The sequence below is a fragment of the Nesoenas mayeri genome (assembly GCF_963082525.1).
Source record: "Nesoenas mayeri genome assembly, chromosome: 2".
In the NCBI taxonomy this organism is placed as follows: Eukaryota; Metazoa; Chordata; class Aves; order Columbiformes; family Columbidae; genus Nesoenas; species Nesoenas mayeri.
Window position 1 is genome coordinate 43,404,057 of NC_137543.1, and position 22,469 is coordinate 43,426,525.

The following is a 22,469-nucleotide window of genomic DNA, read 5'->3' on the forward strand; positions in this document are numbered from 1 at the left end:
CTATTCAATTGCCACATGTAGAGAACGTGGTAACTTGAGGGTGGTGAGAACTTACATTGTCTCAGTCTTGTCTTCATCTTACATTGCTATGCAGTTTTTACTCACTTGAGAGCAGTCAGGGTGAACTTGGGCCTCCCTCCCCACAAAAAGGAACTGGTTGTCATACCTGAAGATGTTATGTGGGGCAACTTATCTTCACTAACTCTTCTGGCTGAGAGCTGCATTAAGACTGAAATACAGTCAGACACTTAAAAATGGACTGTAGCTTTCTCGGCCAAATTAGCACATCCCAGGTTAACTGCCAAGACGGCTTTCACAGGAATTTCTTTGGGAAAACTTAAAGACACAAGCAGAGTACTCATAGTAACAGGACAGTCATGACCTAAAATAAGATTGTTTTTTGAATGTATAGAATGGTTTTCAGTCAAAGGGATGTAAAACTTGAAGGAATTGGAATGTTGGTTGTTCTTTTTAATAATTTTCAATAAAAATTGTGTGTAGGTGAAACAAGTTTGACAAGAGTTACTTTTATTAATTTTTTATTTTCACTTTGTGTGTGTGTGTCACCTCCAGAAATAAAAACAGCTGGGGATAATGAAGTGAATTCCCTTCTGCTTTTGTTTATATGGAGCTGGTATTTATAATGAGCCGCCAGTCAGCTCTGTCATATTAAAATGAACTTTTGGAATTATTATTGTTCGCCTGATTTCACAATCAGCCCTTTGCAACCAACAACACCGTCACTAACAATCTAACCAAAGGCAAAAATTTCTTTAATGTCTAGATCGGTTTATGTTGGATTATCTCAACACTTTTCAGCAACAGTAGCATTTAAATACAGCCGTAATGGAACAGAACAGAACGTCTGAAATTTCAAAAAGCCTCATCTATCCTCTCTTCTTTCTCTCCTGCTAGAACCCTGTAAGTTATGTTGTGGACTTTTTTCCTTTTCTTTCTGTGTCTTGCTAATGCTTTGTGTTTTGTCTTAGATATAAAGGTAAGCAAGTTTTAAGACTGATGGTCTTTGACATAGGAAGGTGAGTTCTCTGTTACAAAGCTAGTAGATTTATAAGGCAATATATAAATACTATGCTATAAAACTTTGGTCAAGAAAAATTAACAGTTTATCCGTCAGATATATCTCTGTTGTCCTTCTGAAAAACAATTGGCTTTTGGAATATCACAGGAATAAGATGTCCAGAGACAGTACCTTTAGTTGCACTTAAAGTCTGTTTCCAGTTACCACTTAATATACCTTTTTCTTTACTTTTCCATGACCACCTTTACTTACTGTTTTTCAAAGAAAGACACCATCAGTTAGATGGGATTGGAGAGAGAGAGAAGTTGCCTATGCCCATTCTCCATTCATCTTTTCAATCATCTTTTCATCCCCTCTCCTACAAAAATTAAAACATTCACAAAACACTAGCTAAGTAACTCTTCTTTCCATATGCATATCTCTTGAGGTAAAATATTTCCACTGCCTGGTTCTGATAACTACGCTAAAAGAATATGGCTATAGATTCACAGCTGTTCTTTTGAAGAAAATGTATTAGATATACAAAGCATTAATAAGGTTTAAAAAATAATAATTAAAAAATTCTTATGTCTGGCAGCAACAGGACAGTTCAGCTACCTGGGTCCAGGTTGAGCTAAGCTTTGAAAAAATACTAGAGATAGGCCACTAATGCATATTACCAGGATAAATAATTCCTTTGTTATTTGGTCTTTGGACAATAATGATACATGGCTCTAAACCCTGAATAAGACGTGATTTCTTTCTAGTCCTATGACAGTGTAATTCAGACTACAATCTGACTTTAACTCTGCTTCAGCCCTGGCAGGAGTTTTACCTGTTCCAAGGACAGCACAGCTCGCCCATGGCAGGGTTGCAAGAGCTTCGTACCTCTGTGAAGCAGCTCTGAACAAAACCTCACCACTAACCTCAAACACTTCCCCAAAGAGTTATCAAAACTGTACATCGTTAAAATAGCCCTGTCACTGAACTATTAATCAGAGAGGAAGAAAGGATGCATTCCCAGCTGTTAATTCCTAGTTTTTCCTGTACCTTAACTTGATATAAAACATGTGCACCAGCAGAGGGCATTCCATACTTCGATAAAATGCAGATTGATAAACAATTCAAAAGGGGAAATTCTTTTAGCTTTCTTAGGATATTGAACATTCTATATAACTAATAAAAAGCTTAGTACAAACTGAAATATGCCAGATATTTCTCAAGTGCTCATTCATTCTGGTAGCTCCTCTACTGGGTAAACAGTAAATTAATTAGCTCTCACTTGTAAACAAAGGGTAAAACTACACTATTTGAACTGTAAACATATCTTTCCTTCTAAAGAGATGAATCTTCGGAAAAACAAAGAAGAGTATGTTTATTTTTAACCTATTAATTGTGTAGGCTTTGTTTTCATTTCTCCTACTGCTTAGCTAACACACTGCAGCTTTTCCTCCTAGAGAGCCACATGTTTACATGGATTTTGCTTTACTTGCATCAAGTAATATTGAATTCCATCAGCTGAGAAGTCAGCCTTTTGGATATCATCAGTTAAAAAGATGTGGCAGACCTGGGAGTACATTTGTCATTTTAAAATGATATTAGAAAAAAATAAACCTTTCTTGCTTTTTACAGGTCTTTGATCTTGTATAAGGATGCTTGCTTTTTTTTTTTTTTTTTTTTACTCTGAAAGAGTTTAACATGTAGAAAGCCTCTAAATTTATATCTATAAATTATATTTTTCTATAAATCAAGAAAAATTATTGCAGTCACTAGAACTGAAAGACAATGACTGGGGAAAACACAAAGCAGCTTTTCATTGCAATTAGCTTAATGTATGAATTCATGTTTTACAAAGTCTGAGGGTTTCAGTAACGCTTCTAATGATCCCTTGATTTCATAAATGGCAATAACTTCACCATGAAAACATATACAGTCCACACTGAGATTCAAAAAGAAGTTATCTCACAAAACTTTTCATACTATGTAATATCTTGGTAGTTGGTAATTCTGTTGTATTTCTGCTCTTCAGATTGAAGTAGGGTCTTCAGGGAAAGTAATCAGCAGCAGAGTTCACATACTAATGCACTGATGCATAACTATGGGTAAACAAATAACTAATATACACTTCTTAACTGTAACATACTAGTAATTTTTCTAAAACGTTATGGAGTTTTTGTCTTTTAAAAGAAGTATATATCAGGATAAAGAACCTTTTTTAACTCAACCGAGCAGTCAAAATTTTGAAACATCAGTATTTCTGAAACACATTAAAAATAAAGCATAGAGAATAAACTATGTAAACTAATACATTTCTTTCTAGGAAAAAAGAATACTAAATTATCATTGTAGTTGTTGATGAAACTTCGTCATTTAAGAAAAGAAAAAACTTAAAATGTATGTAAGTCATCAAACAGTAAGAATAAATGTAATTTCTTCGGTAGAACACTTTTTTTTACAAAAGGGTGTAAAGAGTATAGCAGCTAATTGTCTTTTTATCACACAAAGCATTCCAGCTCTTCCAGTTTGTAGATGAGTATGTAACCTTAGATCTTCAAACATAAGCATTATAATTACTTGTTTGTTTACAAGACGGGTATATGCAGTGACTTAAATCTATTGCTTGGATATCACAAGTCCATTGGGTAATTTTCAAGGTGATTTACAGAACACCATTACCGAGTAGGATGCACTCGCCTGTTCATCCAGTGTGGTTTTGCTTCCTTGCTGGAATCCTGGCATAGCAAATTACTAGCTTATAATAATGTGTATATCAGAAATCTAACATTTGTAAGTACAATGTTTGCATTTAAGCCCAGTCCTAAAAATAAAATACTGTTCCCTTCTGCTTCAGTGGACCAGATGGAAAATGTCTCCAATAAAAGGATAAATGCCCAGACACATTTATACAAATTATGTACTGAAACTTTGCGAATGTTTTCCTTCTGCTTGCTTCGGAACTCAAGAAAACAGTTCGTTGGTCATAGATGGGAAAAGTCCTTGTCTAGCTAAGCCTGAAATGATCTTAACTTTCAGTATCATCTAGGCAGCTCTGCAAACAAAAAGGATTTTGCTGGGATGCAAATGCTAATTGGTCTTGAACACAGCTCTCTTGACAAGTAGAAAATATATATTCATGAGAAACTATAGGGCAATATTAATTCAAACTCCAATGTTAATACCGACAGTATCTGAGACATAAAACTCTTTAATGCAAACAAAAAAGTGCTTTAAGCAGACTAATGTTTAGTAACTTCTGTCCACAAAATTTGTAAGTCAGCAAACTAGAACTCAACCCAAAGCCTGTTTCTGGATATGGGCCATGCAGCCCCATGTTATGCTGCTGTAAAAGGTTACACAGGTGCTCTGAAATTTGAGCTATCAAAGTCAAGGAGAAAGTTCTCCGGGATAAAAAAAAAAAATAGCTTATGCTTCATGTTGGAAGGAAGCCTTAAAAATGCCTTATATTTCCTACTGGTTTTTTTGACACTTTTTAAAAAGTCAACTGAATATCACAAACACTGTGTAACCCAGTTGGCATGCAAAAAGGTTTGCCTCAGGTCAGCCAAATCTTCTTAATTAAAAACTTCTGCAGAAACTATAAAGAAAGACTAAATATGTATGTGGTAAATTTTCATAAACTTATTGGAAAAAAAAAAAAAAGTTATGCTCTCTAGGCAAAAGGTTGGCTTTCAACAAATGTTTTGAATAGTTATTGTTACCACATCATCTTCAGATCTATGATTTATGAATGTGTCGATTCATTTTTGTTCGTTTTTGTTTTGTTGAGTTTTCTTTTTGTTTTAACATTATTTTTTCTTTTTGATAGACAACAGATAGAAGGGAGCTGCTAAGAGTCATTCCAGATTATAGCAAAACCTGAAATAAAGAGAAGTTTAGCCTAACCCACATGGGGAAAAATATGCTGCCCCTATTACTGGTGCCAAGATGAGGAACTGCAGGTCAGTGGCAGCAGCTGGAGGGAGTCTAAAAAAGAAGTGAGGGTAAGAGTCACTAGCATGACCAAGGGAGAGATGCCTCTGCATCAACCTGTAAACAAGCACTTTAATCACGTCTGCTACTTTGTTAGCACTTGAACAATTCAGAATGAGATACAAAAGACAGTTTTAGCTACCTTCTCTTTTATGTGGGTCCTGGATGACTTTAAGCAAAACACTTCTCATCTGAATAACAAGGATAAGAATAACAACATTTCTCTGTCTCAAAGGGATGATTGAGATAATAAATTAGATGCTCAGATTTTACAGTAATGCATCCCAGTAAGTTAAAAAGAATTTTCAAAACAAAATAATCACATTGACATTATCTTTATACATCTACAATTCAAAAATCTATTTCAATCAATCATAAGCTGTTTGTATCTAAGCAAGGAATTTCTGGATGGTTAACCTGAGAAACGTGAAGAACACTTATCATGAAATACTTCAGCTAGTTGACAGCAGAACAGACAAAGAGGAGACTATCAAATCATTAAATGACCTACACTACAGCTTCTGATATGCAGTTTTGCAGCTGGAGAAGAAGCAACTGCTAGGATGCTTAGTTTGGTCTCTTCAAAATGTCTACAGTGAGGCCCTGGTTTGAAAAGTGATTATGTAAAAATAGCACTTCCTACTCAGCAGATCTGTTCTTGTGTGCGCTAGTAGGAAGAGGGGAAAAAAAAAATCACTGCATGTCTTCACTGCTGAGCCACCTTATCTCTGGGAGAAGAAACTGCATTATACTCCAGTTTATGCAACTTCATCAAATCACCAATTTAAAGCTACAGTGTACCTGAGCAAAACCCATCGTTTCAAAACTGTGCCCTTTGAAATCAGACCTGCATAACCTCATTACCTTCAGCTGAATGGAAATAAATTAAACAAACCCTTCACACTGAAAAAGCCTAATTGGATTTCTTCCAGTTTCCTATCATCATCCAGACTAATCAAGCTATTTCTCCCCCAGGAGGAAAATTAAAAGAGAGAGGTGGTGATGATTCTTTTCTTTTAAAGTATTTGGCAGGTAGTCTCAGAGTATGGAGCCCATGTAAGTTTCAAGAGATTACATGAGGACTACAGAAGGCTAATAGTATGATAACAGCTGCTAGCACAGGGATGTAAGCAATGTAAAAACCAGATTCATGCAGTTTGGCCAGCCTGTTGCCAGGGTTGTCAGACTCCTGAGTGATGGAGCAGATTTTGCCACCATCAGCTGCTTCCAAAAAAAATCAATATATCACAACAAATGTTTCTTTTTCAGCCTTTCAAAATAAGTGTTCTTTATCAGTGTGATGTTTTTCTCCAAGAAGAGATGAGGAGGCTCTGGAAAAAAAAGTTATATATATATATATATAGATACACAATTCTGAACACTGGAAAATGCATACTTGGTATCTGTTTAGAGATTTGAAAGGATACTTTGATCATTCTTGCCAATTACATACTTGTTTGAGGCAAGTATATTTACATATTTAATATTCAGCCAATCTCCAAAAACTTCTTTGATCAAATACACATACCATTTATCCTCAAACACTGTGCCAAAATCTCATCTCTGTATAGCCTAATGTGTGAAGTGACGAATTTGTTTTCAAGTCTTTTACAGAATGCCTTCCATTTTTCACTTCAGATTAAAACACCTACCCTTTTAACAAGTGTATTGCCTCTCCTGAACACTATCTTTAAAGATAAATCATACCAGAATAGTTCCCTTAGGGTTTTGCCTTTTGACATTTCTCTAGTTAAGAAACTCCTGAGAAGGAAAACTAATGGCATTATGCTTGCAGACACAATCCCTTTTAAATAAAGAGAAATGTCTACACATTTCTACTTCCTATCTGTGACACATTCTAGCATGTCATACAGACAGGGCTGCTGAATGACCTTCAATAACTCTCTGGAGCAGTGGACTTAGAAGCTTGAGTAGCCCCCGAACTGCAAGTTCTGTGTGATGGCTTCCATGATCATTCCAAATGAAAAGATTAATTCATAAGTTTGCAGGAAAAAAACACATAGGTTCTGACAGATGTCAGTCTAGCAACAGAGGTTTTGCAACAAAATCTGGACTCAGGTCTGTTACATTAGTTAAACATGAAAAATTCCAGTAGAAAAGTGTCATATTTTTGTGATGAAATTGGGGTCTTACAAAATACAAGCCTTCCAAGCAATGCCTAAGCTTGTAATTCTTTTCTTCTTCTGTACCAAGCTTTCACTTAACTCTCTTCAAAAAACATTCCCAAAACCTACCCAAGAGTGTTTTATTTAAAAAAGAGATGCAAACACAGCATCATAATTCCTTTATTATTTGCTTTGAACCTCAGACTGGGGCCTTGGAGACCTCTCAAACATGGTCTACACGTTTACTGAGAAAGCACTGGAATCACAGAATGTCCTGAGTTGGAAGGGACCCACAAGATCAAGTCCAACTCCTGTCCATGCATATGACAACCCCAAAGTTCACATCATGTGTCTGATGGCGTTCTCCACTCTCCGCTTGAACACTGTCAGGCTTGGAGCTGTGACTGCCTCCTTGTGGAGCCTGTTCCAGTGCTCTACCACCCTAATGTCCAACCTAAACCTCCCCTGGCACATCTTCCTGACATTCCCTCGAGTTCTGTCATTGGTCACCAAAAAGAAGAGATCAGCACCTGCCTTCCCCTTGTGAGGAAGCTGTACCCACTATGAGGTCTCCCCTCAGCCTCCGCCAGGCTGAAAAAAACAAGTGACTTTAGCTGCCCCTCATAAGGAAAAAACACTCCTTGTTTACAGTCCTTTAAATTGAAGTACCAGGATAGATACTTTCAGAGAAAAAAAATAAACAAAATAAACAAATGCCCAAATACTATCAGAGGTGCAGTAAGACTTTATTTTCATGTCTTACCAGAATTAATTTAGTATTTTTGTAGAATACTCATTACTGCTGCCACTTTGGGGAGCCAGCGTTTGAGGCTCTGTTCACAAGGAAGTTCAGGTCTATCACACCACAGGAGATGGGGTGCACCCATCAGCAGTACGTCCCTTCAGCAGCACTCCCAACTTGAAGAAATAACTGATTTTGTAAAATTGTTTTCACTGTGTGAGATGCAACTGTACTGGCTTGTTTAAGCATGGACTGCAGAAATTGGTAACCTATAAGAAGTAAAATAGACAGTCAAAATATTAGAGAGAAACAATTATGTAAAAAGATGTTCTTTTGTAGAGTGTAACAACCTTTTCATCCTCACCTGTTAGAAAAATATTTTAGAGGTTGTAAAGCATTTTTTAACCAATTATTAGAGCAGTAATCAGTAGAACTTACTACAAGGATACAAATAATATTCTTAAAAAATGGAGAAAGATGAAATTAAATAGTCTTTAGTAATAAGGTTTTTTTGGGTTTTCTTTCTAAATAACTAGATTTCTCTCTTTCTTTTTTTTTTTTCCCTTTAGTCAGAAGACTCATTTTCTTTGCAAAAATGTTTTTTCTACCTGGGACAAATTTGTAGAAACAGATTTACTGAGAAGAATTCTGACACTTTCCTGGCAACTGGCAGTGATGCCTGATGAAAGTAGCTAAATTTTGCTGTAGAAGATATTTGCAAAAAATCATGTAAACAGCTCTTGAACTCATCGAAATGTCATCCACCTAAAGACAAATCTAAATAGAAATGTCAGGATTGTAATTTTTTACTCACTTCAAGAAACCCATTTGGTATATTGCGTATACATTTTAATATTAAAGTATATTTTCTTTTTCCCACAGAAAAAATACTGAGTTTCAGTGTTGATTCTGATTTTTCTTTTAAAGCTGCCTTAAGTGGATATCTATCATATGATTTCCCCAGGACACTCTTTTGCTTCTAATGACTTCACCTTTAAGTCTCCAAAATCTGGTAAGATCTATTGAAGAATGAAAACAAAACAAAACAAAAGGTGGGTATACATATCCATTTTGCTCAACTTCCCATAATCAGACACAAGCAAGAAAAAAGGGCCCAAATAAAAGCAAAGAGCTGTGTCCCTGCATGTCAGGAATTATAGATCACTCCCCTTCGCCTTGAAAAAAATATAAGGCTTGCAGTACAAAAGCTACCAGAGAACATCTCCAGTATTTTGGGGTCTTTACAGTAGCAGGAAACATGTTCTGCACAGAGGAACCTCGCCGTATCTTCTATATAATCACATTTTTGGCTTTGTTTTGGTGAGTGCTCCAGTCATAAAAAGGAAGTCCACAGGCAATTTGCATACACCAAAGCAGAATGACAGGGACTTTAACTGTGTATACCTGGCAAAAATTCATCTTTAGTGCAATGCTTTTTATATCCCTGTCTTGATACTTCATCTCCTAAATGAACTTTAGAAGCCTCTCATTTAAATTCTGCATGGGTACATAACCTGTTAAAGGTGCTTCAGATGACAACTTAATAAAGGCTGATCTTGTGAAAACAGAACAGAACAAGATGTCAAGAAATTAGAGTACTATTCTTGGTTTTCCTTATTTTTCTTCTAATTCTGATAAATTTGTTTAACCTTGCTGTGCTTCATTGTACTCTCTATAAAATAAGGATAATGACGATACTTGCCTATTCTACAGAGATCTGGGAAGATAATTATCTTTACATTGAAAAGCTATGGGAACAAAAAGTATCATTACTTCAGTGTTATTTAACTGTATTAAAATTATCCTTCAACTTCCATTAAAGCCTTTGGTTTAAATATAAGAAGGGTGGGCAGAAGTAACAAATGCCCTAGTCCTTTATTTTCTCTATGAGTAAAAGTGTTTACTTATATTAATTGATTAGTAGATCCAAGTCCTTTTAGAGAAACAGAGCCAATCTTCTGTCTCACAGAGGAAGAAACCCCATCAAATTCATATCACCCATTTAGTTTAGGTTCTTTCCAGCCATTTTGTAGTGTTTCAGGCCTGGGAGCATTTGCATTTTGCTAGCATTACAATGCTGTTCTAGTAATTACACTATGAAGAAAAATAATCTAAAAATAAGCTAAAGAAGTCAATCTCTTTGGTGAAGATCAATGTCCCAGATGGAAGGAGAAACAACAGTAGAATGCTGACTAAACATAAATCTCTCTGCAGCAATATAATAAACTTTCCTCAATACAGTGATTACATAATTAAGGTGCTCCAGAGATTTTTAAGACAAATCCAAGGTCTCATTGAAAATTAGTAAAATTAGGAGTAGTGTAACATATGTCACTCCCTCCTCTGCGCTAACCAATGACTGTGTTTCTGAAAGCAACTCTTGCAAAATGAGAAAAGTTATCAGCAGAAGGATTACTACATCAATATCAGGTCAGAAGCTATTTGATCTATTAAAACGGAGCATTATGATAGCAATAATATGCAATGCAATAATAAAACAATATAATGACACTCCATGTACTCAAAGAATTTACACTGTATCATTAGGCAGAGGAAGTAACAAAGATTTTGGATGTTACTGACCTTTGCAACAACACCACCTTTGGACATTGCTGATCCCGTGACCATTACCAAGAAAAAAAAAAAAAGTACACAGGAATAACCCTAAGAATATTTAGAGGGCACTTAACTCGTCAACGAAGAAGAAGATGATTACCAGCATTATTTTTTAATATTTATATTTATATTTAATAAGATTTTATGGCTTCAGATAAAATGTAGGTATTGCATAAGTTGGTTTGAGATTTTGGAAACTGGTTATAGCTGTTCAGATTTACATCCTAGCATGCTGGAAGGTTTACACTACATCTCACTAAAAAGGCAATTGGCATTATTATAATGCTGGGTCCTCACCTTTATGTGTTTCCATGTCCTGTCTTTTTTTGTGAAATGAAAAGTATATTTCATCCTCTAACTATGAATGTCTCCAGACATTACAGCTCTTTGTCACAAATCAAGTACTTATTACAGTCTGCACTCTCACTATCTGGCTGTGTTTTGATTCCCAAGTTCTGATTGCAATGAATGGAGTCGTTCTTCTGCAACAGCTAAATTAGTTTTAAAAAGCCACACGAACACTACAACCATATACTCCGTTTATTTCTGTTGCAGGAAACTGATTAGCCTGTGATAATATAAATTAATTCTAATGATTGAAGGGGGTTAGTAAATGAATTAAATGAAAGTTCTGTAACACTTTTTTTTACACTTAATTACCAGAATAAAGAAGACCTACTGTTATCTTCTGGAATGATCCCTCCTTGCTGCAGGGTAGGAAATTAGAATAAATAAAGGTACTACATTGACTTTATTAATGTCAGTGATGGTAAAGATAGTACCAAATGAAAGGCCAAGAAAAAAGCCTCAGGGTCACTTGGCTAGATGATATTTTAACAGCAGGCAGCACGCTCACATTACACATCAAACTGAAGCTACCCTGACAGTCAGGGTCTAAAGGGTCCAAATGTTCTAAGCAAAAAAATGCAAAGAAATTTTTAAGGATCTGGGATAAAGTTGGATTGAACAATGTCTAAAGCTGTTTGTGTGTCATAACAGAAAAAAACCTAAACTAGAATCCAAGAAAGTGTGCCATTTGTAAAATTATTCAGAACAGCTCTTAGATGCCTATGATGCATCTATGATGCATCTATGATGCATTCATTGTATCTTTCTAAAATCTGTTTCTAGTGAATTATTCCAGAAAATAAGATGCTTCTGCCCTCTTCTTGTTGGGAGTTGAGGTTCAGGAAATTACTGCAGTTCCTTTTTCTTTTATATTCCTAAATAACATCCTAGAGATCCTGGCAACATAAAATATATGAAGAGCTATGCAGTAGCCTTCATACAGTTGTGTTTTTTTTTTTAATGTTAAAAGATGCATACAAAGTTGAGTGTGATTAAATAGCCTTAGCTGTGTGGGCTTTTTGTTTGTTTGTTTTATGTATCTACTTTTAATATATTTGTGTAATTTTACCCTTTAGACAGATGTGTATGAAGAAAACTCATGAATCCAGTTGTATATCAAATAATTTCATGTGTCATACATGTTTTAGCTACGTGCTAAAAGCATGTAACTTCCATGCTGGGTAGATTGTGGTAGCTTCTACTGCACCAGAGACTTGAAACCACTTGGATGCTGTTCTTTTCATGGGTATTAATCACTACCTTTGTCTTCATTATGGCTTCAAGTTTGCTATTTTATGCCAAAAATACAAGTGGCTTTACTCAGGTGAATTAAATTACATTGAGAAAAAGTATCAGTTACTTTCTTATAGAAAGGAAAGTTCTTGAGCTTCATCTCCCATTCTGCAGAACAAGCCTTCTTTCTAGAGAACAAATGTTAAATCAGCAGGGCACTGCAATTACTGACTACTTCAAAGCCAAAGTGAGATTTAAGTGCAAACCTTGTTCATTGATCTAAGTTGATGCTGGCACAATCTAAATACGCATGTTTACCTGCCACAGATAGATTTGTCTGTAATCTAGAGTATGCTTTGAGTTCTATCTTTTCAATAGGAAATGGTCATGTGAAGCATCAAAACACCTGAAGAATAGCTAGATACAGACTTCAAAACCAGGAAAGTAAACACAAATAATTAGTGGGCATTCTCTAATATTGTTGTCTACACATTGTAAAACATTTTCACGATTGCAGCTTCTGACTGATCATATCCCAGAATATACAAAGAAAAAGCAGAGCAAGTCAATGAAACACAATTCATTTATCGGTGGAGGAAAAAGATGTTTGTATTATCCTTGAATTTTTGCCTGCTTGAGTAGAGGAGTGATAAGTCATACAGAGGCAAACTTAACATATAAGCTAAATAATTGCATTATTCTTCTTTAATACAATGAGATTTTAATTGTTCCAGGATCAGACTCCACCATTGCTGTAATGTATAGCATAATGTTGACAGAATACATTTATACTTTTCTATCTCAGAGTCTGATGACGACTATCATGCTACTAAAAGGCTCAGCATACAAAAAGAAATGGCACATAGACCTATCCTCACAGTTGCATGTAGTCCCATTGATTTCAGGCTATTATTTTACTTGAGATGTTGCAGACTTTAGCAGAGTAATTTTCACACTATATAAAAAACAATTAAATAAATCTGCCTCTCTCATACCTGAGTTTTCTTCAATGGATTTTTTTTTCCTTTCATGTAACTGTATGAAAAAAAATGGAAAGAAATTGAGTAAAACAGTTAAAGGCATTCAATCTCTATGAAAATACAGAGTTGTTTTGTTGCCAACTGTTTGATTATTTGGTTTTTTTTATTTCTTTGGGTTAGTAGAAAATTGAGAACTACCAGGTATCAGGATGAAACAATCTTTCACATTATTTAAAGGGTTGAGACTTACGAACTTATTCATACCTTCTGGAGTATAAAATGCTCAGTCCTGTAGTTGCACGCAAGAACAAGTTGGCTTTAATAACATCTTCCACTATTACCAATATGTAGTAAGGGGAAAACATTGACCTTTGGCATTTACTCAAGACAACACAAGAACTGGTCTGCTTACTTGTCCTAGTCTTGCACAGTAAGATACATGCATCAGGCCAAATAGAACAAATGAGAAATATCACACGCCTGTTTCTTATCGCAACATTTCGCCATATAATTTCTACAAGAGACCTAATGCCTACCTAAGGTCATCTGAAAAAATCAGAAACTTTTTAACTTGATGTACTTTAAACACGACTAATCTTAACCTGGATATTATACTCTGCACTCATGTATTTACTGCGAAGTTTGGCCTGCCAATTTATGTCATGAAAGAGCTCCATTTGGGCTTGATCAGTTGAAAAACTCCATGTCAGTACTGAGTGCTGTAATGGCCCTGATGAGCTCCCCACCTGAGACCTCCACTCACAACCCCTGCCTACGGCCTCAGAAGACCCATTTAGCCTTGGGTTGCTCTATGCTGTAGGTGCACCTCCCATTCTCATTCCTGCATTGTTTGGATTTCCTGGTTTCAACTTAGATCTGGCTTGTTGCCTTGCTTTTGCCTTATGATCCCTGGACTGTTCATAGATTTGTTGCCACTCTGCTTTGTTTACCTAGCTCAGGTACTATTGGACTGTGCCCTGGCAATTAGGACACCGCTCATCCTGTGCTGTGGCTGCTCCCAGCTGCTGGTTTGCCTTTAACCTTAGAGTCCTGCTCTTGCTGCTCCCTGGTACTCTGCGGCCGCTATTCCCGTCAAAAGTTAATATCTCTTAAAAGTGAGGCACCTGAAAGCATTCAGTATATCACACAAATAGGTATGCATGGAGGAGCCCAAGTCTATCACTCTCAGTATCGGCATACTTCACTTACAAGATTTGTCTTTGCTATCTTTTTGCTTTCTTTTCCTTCTTTACCCACTCTTGCTTTTTGGAACCTTTCCAAAATGGGCTAGTGACACTTTCTCCATGATGCAGATACTAGGATGTAGCTGTGCTCCAATCTATATGGCTTTGTATGAGAACAGCTGAAGGCAGAAATTATATTGCAGTTAGTAGTAGCAGAAAACAGCTGCAGAAGAGGCCAGAGAGATTTGTATAGTCAAAATGGAAAAAAAAAAAAAAAAAAAAAAAAATCTTGAGCTTTGTTTTGCACTACTCTCATTAGCTATTTTCTGCAACTTTCTGTAACATCTCAGGCCCCAGTTTCTTGTCATACCGCTTTTTGTCTCTCTCATCCTTTGTTTCCTGTCTCTTTCTTGTATCCATCTTCTTTCATTCACTCTTCACTTATCTCCTACTTACCTTTACATGCCATAAAATTGTGAAACTAACCCAATGCTTGCTACTTGCACATAGCTCACTAATATGCATATTGTTTCATTCAATTAACTGATTTCAGGTTATTTTACCTAGCTAAGGTCTCATAATTTTTTACTTTCTCACCATTGTTCCAAGAGATGGAGGAATAAAATGGAGGAGACTATTCAGGCCATTTAATTTCTTCTACTACTTACCTAAAGATGTGATGTATAACCACAGATAAAGGATTCTAGGAAAGCACTCTAATTAAATGGCTGACAACAGATCTGTTCCAGAGATCCTTTACATCTCACCTAACAATCTCATTTCATATAACTTACTAAATAATCCTCTCCTCAGAGTTATGAAGTTTCACTTTTACTGCCCCAACCATCTGCACATACAGTAAAGACTTAATAATAGTCAACTACATCATCCAAAAAGCAAAAAACAAGAAAAAAAAAAGTGTAAAACCTCTGCCAAATTAGGAGAAAAATATCAATTGGTTTTTTTTTTTGGAAAGCATCAAGAGTTTGGAGGAGGCTAAAAGAAAAGATTATGTTCTGTTAGAAGACCTTTAAAAAGTAATCTCATGCTCAATATAAATCTAAAATTTTTGGTAAGTTCTGTTCGACCTAATATATTCTTTCTCTGTTTCTCATAAAAATTACTTAAAATATATAATATTATATGTTATGAACTTTATAAATTAATATCTATAACAACTCAATCCAACTGATTAAGAGATTTAAATTCTCATAAGAAAAAAAATCACATAAAGTTAACCTTCTCACTTTTCCAAAACATTATATGTGTTAGAAATGAAACTACAGACATTTGGATTTTTGACATATTTACAACATGTAGATAGCTTTCATCATCTTTCCTACTTAAAGATAGAAACAGCATGCAAGAAACAGATACCTAATAGATTATCACTCTAAGTAAATGGTTAGTCTTAAAAGCCTCTGAAATTATTGCACATAGTTCAGCTGACTATGAGTAAGAGGACCAATGATAGTGTATTATTAGCCCATAAGCAGAAGAGACACTCTATAAATTAAATGTTAATTCATATAAATTAAATTACATATTGTTCCATGTCTGATTAACAAAATCAGGCAAAATTGCAGGCAAATTGCCAACATATATTAATTTCAGAATAATTTTTTTCCTATTATTTAAGATTCAAAATACAGTAACTTCCTTTCAATATGACTCATTCAAGGGAAGCTCATAGACTGTTTGGCTTCAAACTATTACTCATGGTGGCATATAATTTTTCTCAGTTTGAAGCACTGTGTTGCTGCTAAAAAAAGGGCATTATAAATTTAGCAAAACACCCTATTGATTTAAGAAAAAGATGACATAAGAGTCTGTTGTTGACTCACTGTCAGCTACAGCCAGAGACAAATCAACATATTTCCATGGAGAACATCTTATGCTTACAGTTTACAATCAATGAGTAGGACAGAGGTGATAACATATGATACTTTCTGAGGGCACATTCATTTTGTATCCTAATGTACCTCAAATTACAAGTGGTTGAAACAAGAAACACTGAAGGAAGACATTTATTTTCCTGTCATGGAAAAAAGAAAGTTATGAAAGCAGGTATCCATAACCTTTTGAAAAAGAAGAATGGCTTAATATACCCTATTTTTTGTAAAATATCATTACAGAGTAACAGGTTGTTTCTATACATGAAATCTAAAAGACACATACTTGTCTTGGTACCAAATTCTAAAATATTTTTTAACATTTGATTGCACAACTAGATTTAACAGTACATCAAACATTATCTAGATGTGATCAGTTTGCTACGTTTATGAAAAACGTTTGGTTATACACTTATTAGTGACTACAGGCCACTGGAACCCTTCCATTGCTACTATCTCAGGCTTGTTCTTAACAGAAGAAAAAAGACATGAAGGCACAAGCACCAAATTGGAAAAGTAATCTGAAGAAGGCCAGAGAGCTGACCATGAGACACATCCTGGAGGCCAATATCTGTGGCCACAGATTCCATTTAACTTTTCATTTTATTTCAGTCATTTTCATCTTTAAGATAAAAATATATACGTTATTTTTTTTTTTTCTAGCATGTGCTGTCAATGTTTTAAAGTATGAACTGAGCACAGCTTATGTTCTGGCAGCTAAAAATCATACTTCTGTCTCTGTGACATCCTTTGCCTGCAGCCAGGAGCATCCCCAACATGACTGCTCCAGGGAGCCTGAGAGTGCTAACACCACCCTAGCAGAGGAGTTCATGGCAAGGGAAAAAAGCCTCCTGCTCTCTCCTAACCAGACCTATGCAGCTATATCAGTTTTGGTAATTATCACTGCTATTCCTGCTTACTCAGGCCAACAAAAGAAGAACTTTCTGCTACTACTGTATCACATTTGCTCTGATAAAGCAGATAAGAGCTGCAATCACTTAAATAGGGCAAGAGTAGTGGGATGCATGGACAGATTACAGCCATACCAAACAAATGTATGTGACTCAAACCCTAACACATTTTATGCGTGCTTCAGAGAAGCATGATCATGATCCACAGCATGTGTAGTGCTGTTCAATTGCTTAATGCAATTCATGTCTGAGAAGAGTGTATTTAAAAATCTACAGCAAAGAAAATCTCTATTTCTAAAAATTATAAATGTCCTAGCAAGGTTACAGTACCACTTGCCTCTCTGAAGGGGGTGGGAGAGGAACAGAGCGTGCACTCCTAAAAGAAAATTAAAGTGGCAACTAAGTCTTAAAGACTAGTAGGAGAACTCTATGAAGTAACCTGGCATATAGACATAGCCTGGAATAAATGATGATTTACTCCTTTTAAAGATGCTTTTTTATTCAACTAGCTCTGAAGCTTTTGGGAAACATTATTCTGATCTAAAGCTTGATCAAAATACAATCACTTTTATTTATCACAGTTATGTTGGGTTTGTTTATCCAAATTGCCAAAAATGAAGAGATGCTAGAGCTTGCATATGTAGATGTTAGCAGTCTCACAGGTGAAATCTTTCAAGTTTCACCTGTCAAAGCAACACTATACAAATGTGACTAAACTACTTCCAGAGCCAAGCCACACCTGAAAGTAGAGCAGCTGCATAGCTGCTTTCAGAGGTCCACATCAACAGCCTACGGAGCCAGCTTGTTGTTTTGCTGTTCATCAGAAGTGTGGATTCTGATGTGATACGCGACTGTGTAGTCAGACTAGCCCATTACAGCTTAACTGTGAGTGGATTGATGCTGTCTGTGAACTAAACGGACTCAGCTTGGGTTTGGCACTCTGGGGGGTTTTGAACGCTACTTACTATAAATCTTTGGAAACAGCACGATGGCTGCTGGAGTACAGATGAGGGCCATACAAGGTACACTCCAATATCTGAGAGCAAAAAATGCAAAAATAAGACATTTTAAAAGTATTATAGGCAGGCCAAACATTAAGGGTAAAAGAAACCCTTTTCCAGCAGTTATTTCATTCCTTTTCCCTTTGTGTTACCTATAATTTTCTCAGTAGTACAGTATTTTTAGCTCTGAGACTAGAGGCTAATGTGGGAAGACCAAGTCTGCAAGACAGGAGAAAGCCATTGCAGCACTTTTCCATTTTGAAGTTCTCTTCCTGATGCAGGCTATGCCTATGCCGACATATGATACAGTGTGAAGCAAGTGCTCACTGTATCCAGTTCCCTGAAGTGATATTTACAGGAGGGAGCAGAGGACACTATCTGAAAACTGTAACTGCTACTTATACAGCACCTGCTTTTTGTGTTCTACACCTGTAAAACTGACCTATCAAAGCTTGTCAAGAAAGAAAGACAACCAAAAATGAAGGAAAAGGAAGAAGGCAATGAAGAAAAAAAAGAAAGAGACTAAGAAAGAGCTCAATGTATATACTGTATGAAGGCAAGAATATCAGGTAGGCATCAATATAAAAAGGCATACAAAATACACACAGAATCATAGAATGACCTCGCTTAGAAGGAACCCCCAGGGATCATCGAGTCCAACTCCTGTTCCTGCATAGGACAACCCCACAGTTCACACCATGTGTTTGAGGGCATTGTCCAGTCTCTTCTTGAACACTGTCAGGCTTGAAGCCATGACTGCCTCCCTGGGGAGCCTGTTCCAGTGCTCCACCACCCTCTGGGTGAAGAACCTTTTCCTAATGTCCAACTTGAACTTCCTCTGGCACATCTTCTGGCCATTCCCTCGGGTTCTGTCATTGGTCACTATAGAGAAGATTTTAGTGCCTACTCTTCCTCCTTCCCTTGTGAGGAAGCTGTAGACCACGATGAGATCTCCTCCAGGCTGAACAAAGCAAGTGACTTTATTCACTCCTCATACGGCTTCCTCTCCAAACTCTTCACCAACTTCGTGGCCCTCTTCTGGACATTCTTCAGTAGCTTAGTATCTTTTTTATACTGTGGCACTCAGAACTGTACACGGTGCTCCAGGTGAGGCCTCACCAGCGCAGAGAAGAGCGGGACAATCACCTCCCTCGCCCGGCTGGCAATGCTGTGTTTGATGCACCTCAGGACACTGTTGGCTTATGTTCCACTTGCCATTGACCAGAACCCCCAGATCCCTCTCCGCAGAGCTGCTTTCCAGCATTTCGTCCCCCAGTCTGTATGTACAGCCAAGGTTGCCGTAGCCTAGGTGCAAAATCCGGCACTTGCTCTTGTTGAACTTCATGCGGTTGGTGATTGTCAAGTTTTCCAATTTGTCCAGATCCCTCTGCAGGGCCTCTCTGCTCTCAAGAGTGCCAACAGATCTTCCCAATCACATGTCATCAGCAAACTAACTAAGCAATCCCTCAAGTCCTGAGTCTAAGTCATTTATAAGGACACTGAAGAGTGCCAGCCCTAAGATGGATCCCTGCAGAGCCCCACTTGTGATTGGTCATCAGCCCGACATAACCCCATTTACTAGAACCCTAGTCATAGTAACCCTAGTCACAGAATCCTAGACACAGTAAATCAACTGTAATTTTAAAATGTTTGATAATTAAAGATGAAACAGAAGAGTAGAATGAGATTAGACTGGGGCAAGGAAGTCTAACAAATGTGGAAACTAGAAAAAAAAAATAGTTTCATGTAGAACAAATGAGAAATAGGTTGTTACACAAAGAATCACCAAAAGTTGTAAGTTTTAAACATAAATTAAAAGTATATGAGCATTAAGTGCAGTCTCAGTATGAAGACCTTTTTTTGAATTATTTTGTGGAATAGATGGAAAGTAGCAGCTTCTGATCTCCGTATCAGTCTAAACCCTGGACTAAGAATAAGTTCAGAAAGCAAAGGATTCTTCTCATCCAACTAATGGCTGCTCTCGGTGAAACTCTTTGTTCATTTCTTCAGCTGAAGGTCTTCAGCTCCAACACTTTTAGTTTCTAATGACTGTGCTACATTGTCCATGTATTATCCCTCTGATGAGAATAATAAAACAGAAACAGCATCTACCATTAACTCTGAAAACTCTGGTGCTACCATATTTTGGGGGACAACTTTTTGTTCCCACATCATTAGCATAAAAAAAGATGATGGAAATTTTGAATAAGGAAGAACATATGAAAAAGAAAACGTGCCCAAATTATGCACATCTCAAGTTTAAAATAATGTGACAACATCAAGACGCAGAAGTTACATACTGCAAGAGAAAATATGAACCTTACTTCTGGTTTGACAATAGATGACAGGAGTTAGAGCAGATTTGGAGAATCATACATGCTTGAGTAGAATTTTCTGCTAGACTGGAATGCTGAAGTTTCTTTTCAGCTCTGAGAGAAGATGGCAGAATGACCTTCCTAATTGGATGTCCATGTCCACTGTAAATGGAAAAAAATGCTATCTGTTCAAGCACATAACATGATAATTTACAAGGTAAAAAGCTATCTGAAAATTTGTCTTAAAAATAAATTAGCAAAACAGGGCCATAACTTCTGTCCGGGGTGAATACTGATTAAGCGTACCTTATCTGACAGGTAATGAGTATGTGTCGGTCATGCATGAGAAGATCTAGGACGTGATGGAAAGAGGGAATAAGAAACCTTCATACATCCAATAGGCAGGTAATTATAAACACTTATTATATCTATCTAAAAATTCTTAATAGAAAAAAAATCAACACTCAAAGCCAGCAGAAATTATTTAAGTTTACTATCTGAGGGTAAGGCATATTTCAATGTAAAAATGGAATTTATTTGTTTCTCCTACATTTCTCTCATGCAAAGGTGCACCATCTACAGCAGTAACAGTATGGCAATTTGTAGGACTATTTGAATCCCTCAGTACTACTAACAAAAGACAAAATATTTCTTAGTGATAGCCTAGCAGAAACTCTCTCCCTTGTGTTGCCAATTATCTCCACCTCAGATGTTCCCATCTACGACCATTGCATGCTGCAGGTATTAACTAATTCTGGCCCCTAGGGAGTCATGCTCGTTCCTGGCCTCTTACCAGCTACATTTTTGTGTACTCCATTTCTCAGGGTTTTAACTTAGAGATCCTGTTCCACCAGTACTCAAACTTTGGCTAAAGCTCAAAACTTTATACCTCAGCTGCATTTCACAAAACTCTGAATGCTTAAAGTACTTCAGATTAAATTATCATTGTAAATATCACCAAGTTACCTAAATTGCTGATTTTATTGTAGCATCTGCTCTAGATCTTCAGGTTTTCACACCTGGTAGTGTGAAACCCATAAACACTATATTTTTTGCCTGATCATTTGGTGAATAAGAACTCACTGTTCCACAAGTGTGAATATCATTCATTCTCTGATACTGATCTCTGGTGTTTCTCATTCCTTTCCTTAATGGAAAACTGATGAGCCAAGCTGCTGCAAGTCCTGACACCTACGTACTTCTAATTCTTCAAAACACCGGCAACAGCCTTTCCCCACTGGCTCCCTAGATCTCACACCATTCCTCCAGCCCCCATTGACAAACCAAACCTGAGACAATGCCTTAGAAACCTCATTTAAGACCATGCCTCAGAATGACCCATGACTCTTGATCACCTCAGGCTTCACCAGCCTGCACCAAGGCCTCAGGCTGTCCCGACCTTCACGTGCTCCTGCCTTTTCTCTTCCACAGTCGTTCCTCCTTTACCAAATTCCTCTCTGAGCTTTCCCCGGGATCTTTTACTCCCTGTAGCTTTTCAAACTGTCTGATCACTCAGAGCATGGGCAACATCAAAGCCTGAAGTCTCTTCTCTCGCAGAGGGTGGTGCCACTTTCTGAGTCCCCGTGTGAGAGGCCCGACAGAAGCAGGATATGAGAAGATGTCGCCTCCCTCCCTACCTTGTCCCTGCCTGTCAGGGATGGGCGAACACACCATACGAGGCCTGGTGAAAGCAGCGTAATTACGGATGGGTGACGGGCACCTTCCCGCAACTTTTAAAAATCTGGGCCTGAGAACTGCGTGTCCCCCTTCGCCCTCCGGCGCTGCTGCTGCTCCTCACCCCGCGGCCGGCCCCTACCTCCCGCCTGCAACTCGGGGGTTTGCTTCGCCCCGCCCATTCCTCCAGGGCGAGAGCCTGGTCCTATTTTCTTTCCACAACACCACACGCGAGACGAGCAGCCACCTGCCACGGGCGGCCCGGGCCAGGCCCAGGACGGGGTGCGCAGCTTAGTGGGGGAGGGGGGAGCCTATGGCCGTGCGCCACCTCGAGGACAAGCATCCCCACGTCCCCAAGCGACTGGTGACGAAGCCCGTAAATGCCGGCCTCCCATTGGCTTCTGTGCTGGCAAAGCGCGGCCAATCACAGCACGGAACG

General features: G+C 37.4%; 1 protein-coding gene across 2 annotated transcripts; it reads right to left on the minus strand.

The window, feature by feature from the left end:
- Positions 1-6,302: 6,302 nt before the first annotated feature.
- On the minus strand, positions 6,303-22,239 carry LOC308037776 (uncharacterized protein). Of its 2 annotated transcripts, XR_013921853.1 has the most exons (6): positions 22,173-22,239; positions 20,663-20,708; positions 20,366-20,518; positions 13,069-13,108; positions 7,898-8,145; positions 6,303-6,339 (listed from the first exon to the last, which is right to left on the minus strand). XR_013921853.1 is itself a non-coding variant. In XM_080339780.1 (5 exons), the coding sequence occupies exons 1-5, from the start codon at positions 22,210-22,212 to the stop codon at positions 8,086-8,088; spliced, it is 339 nt and encodes a 112-aa protein (XP_080195906.1). In that variant the 5' UTR covers positions 22,213-22,239; the 3' UTR covers positions 7,688-8,085. The 2 variants fall into 2 exon arrangements, 1 of the variants encoding a protein (XP_080195906.1); XM_080339780.1 differs by lacking the exon at positions 6,303-6,339 and having other exon boundaries at positions 7,688-8,145.
- Positions 22,240-22,469: the final 230 nt, after the last annotated feature.

Excerpts from the sequence above, each read along its gene's own strand:
- LOC308037776 (XM_080339780.1), bottom strand. The coding sequence starts at position 22,212 with ATGGGCGGGGCGAAGCAAACCCCCGAGTTGCAGGCGGGAG. Across the intron at positions 20,709-22,172 it reads CCCCGAGTTGCAGGCGGGAG|ATCTTCTCATGCATGACCGA; the intron begins GTAGGGGCCGGC and ends ATCACGTCCTAG. Across the intron at positions 20,519-20,662 it reads CTCATTACCTGTCAGATAAG|TGGACATGGACATCCAATTA; the intron begins GTACGCTTAATC and ends TTCCATTTACAG.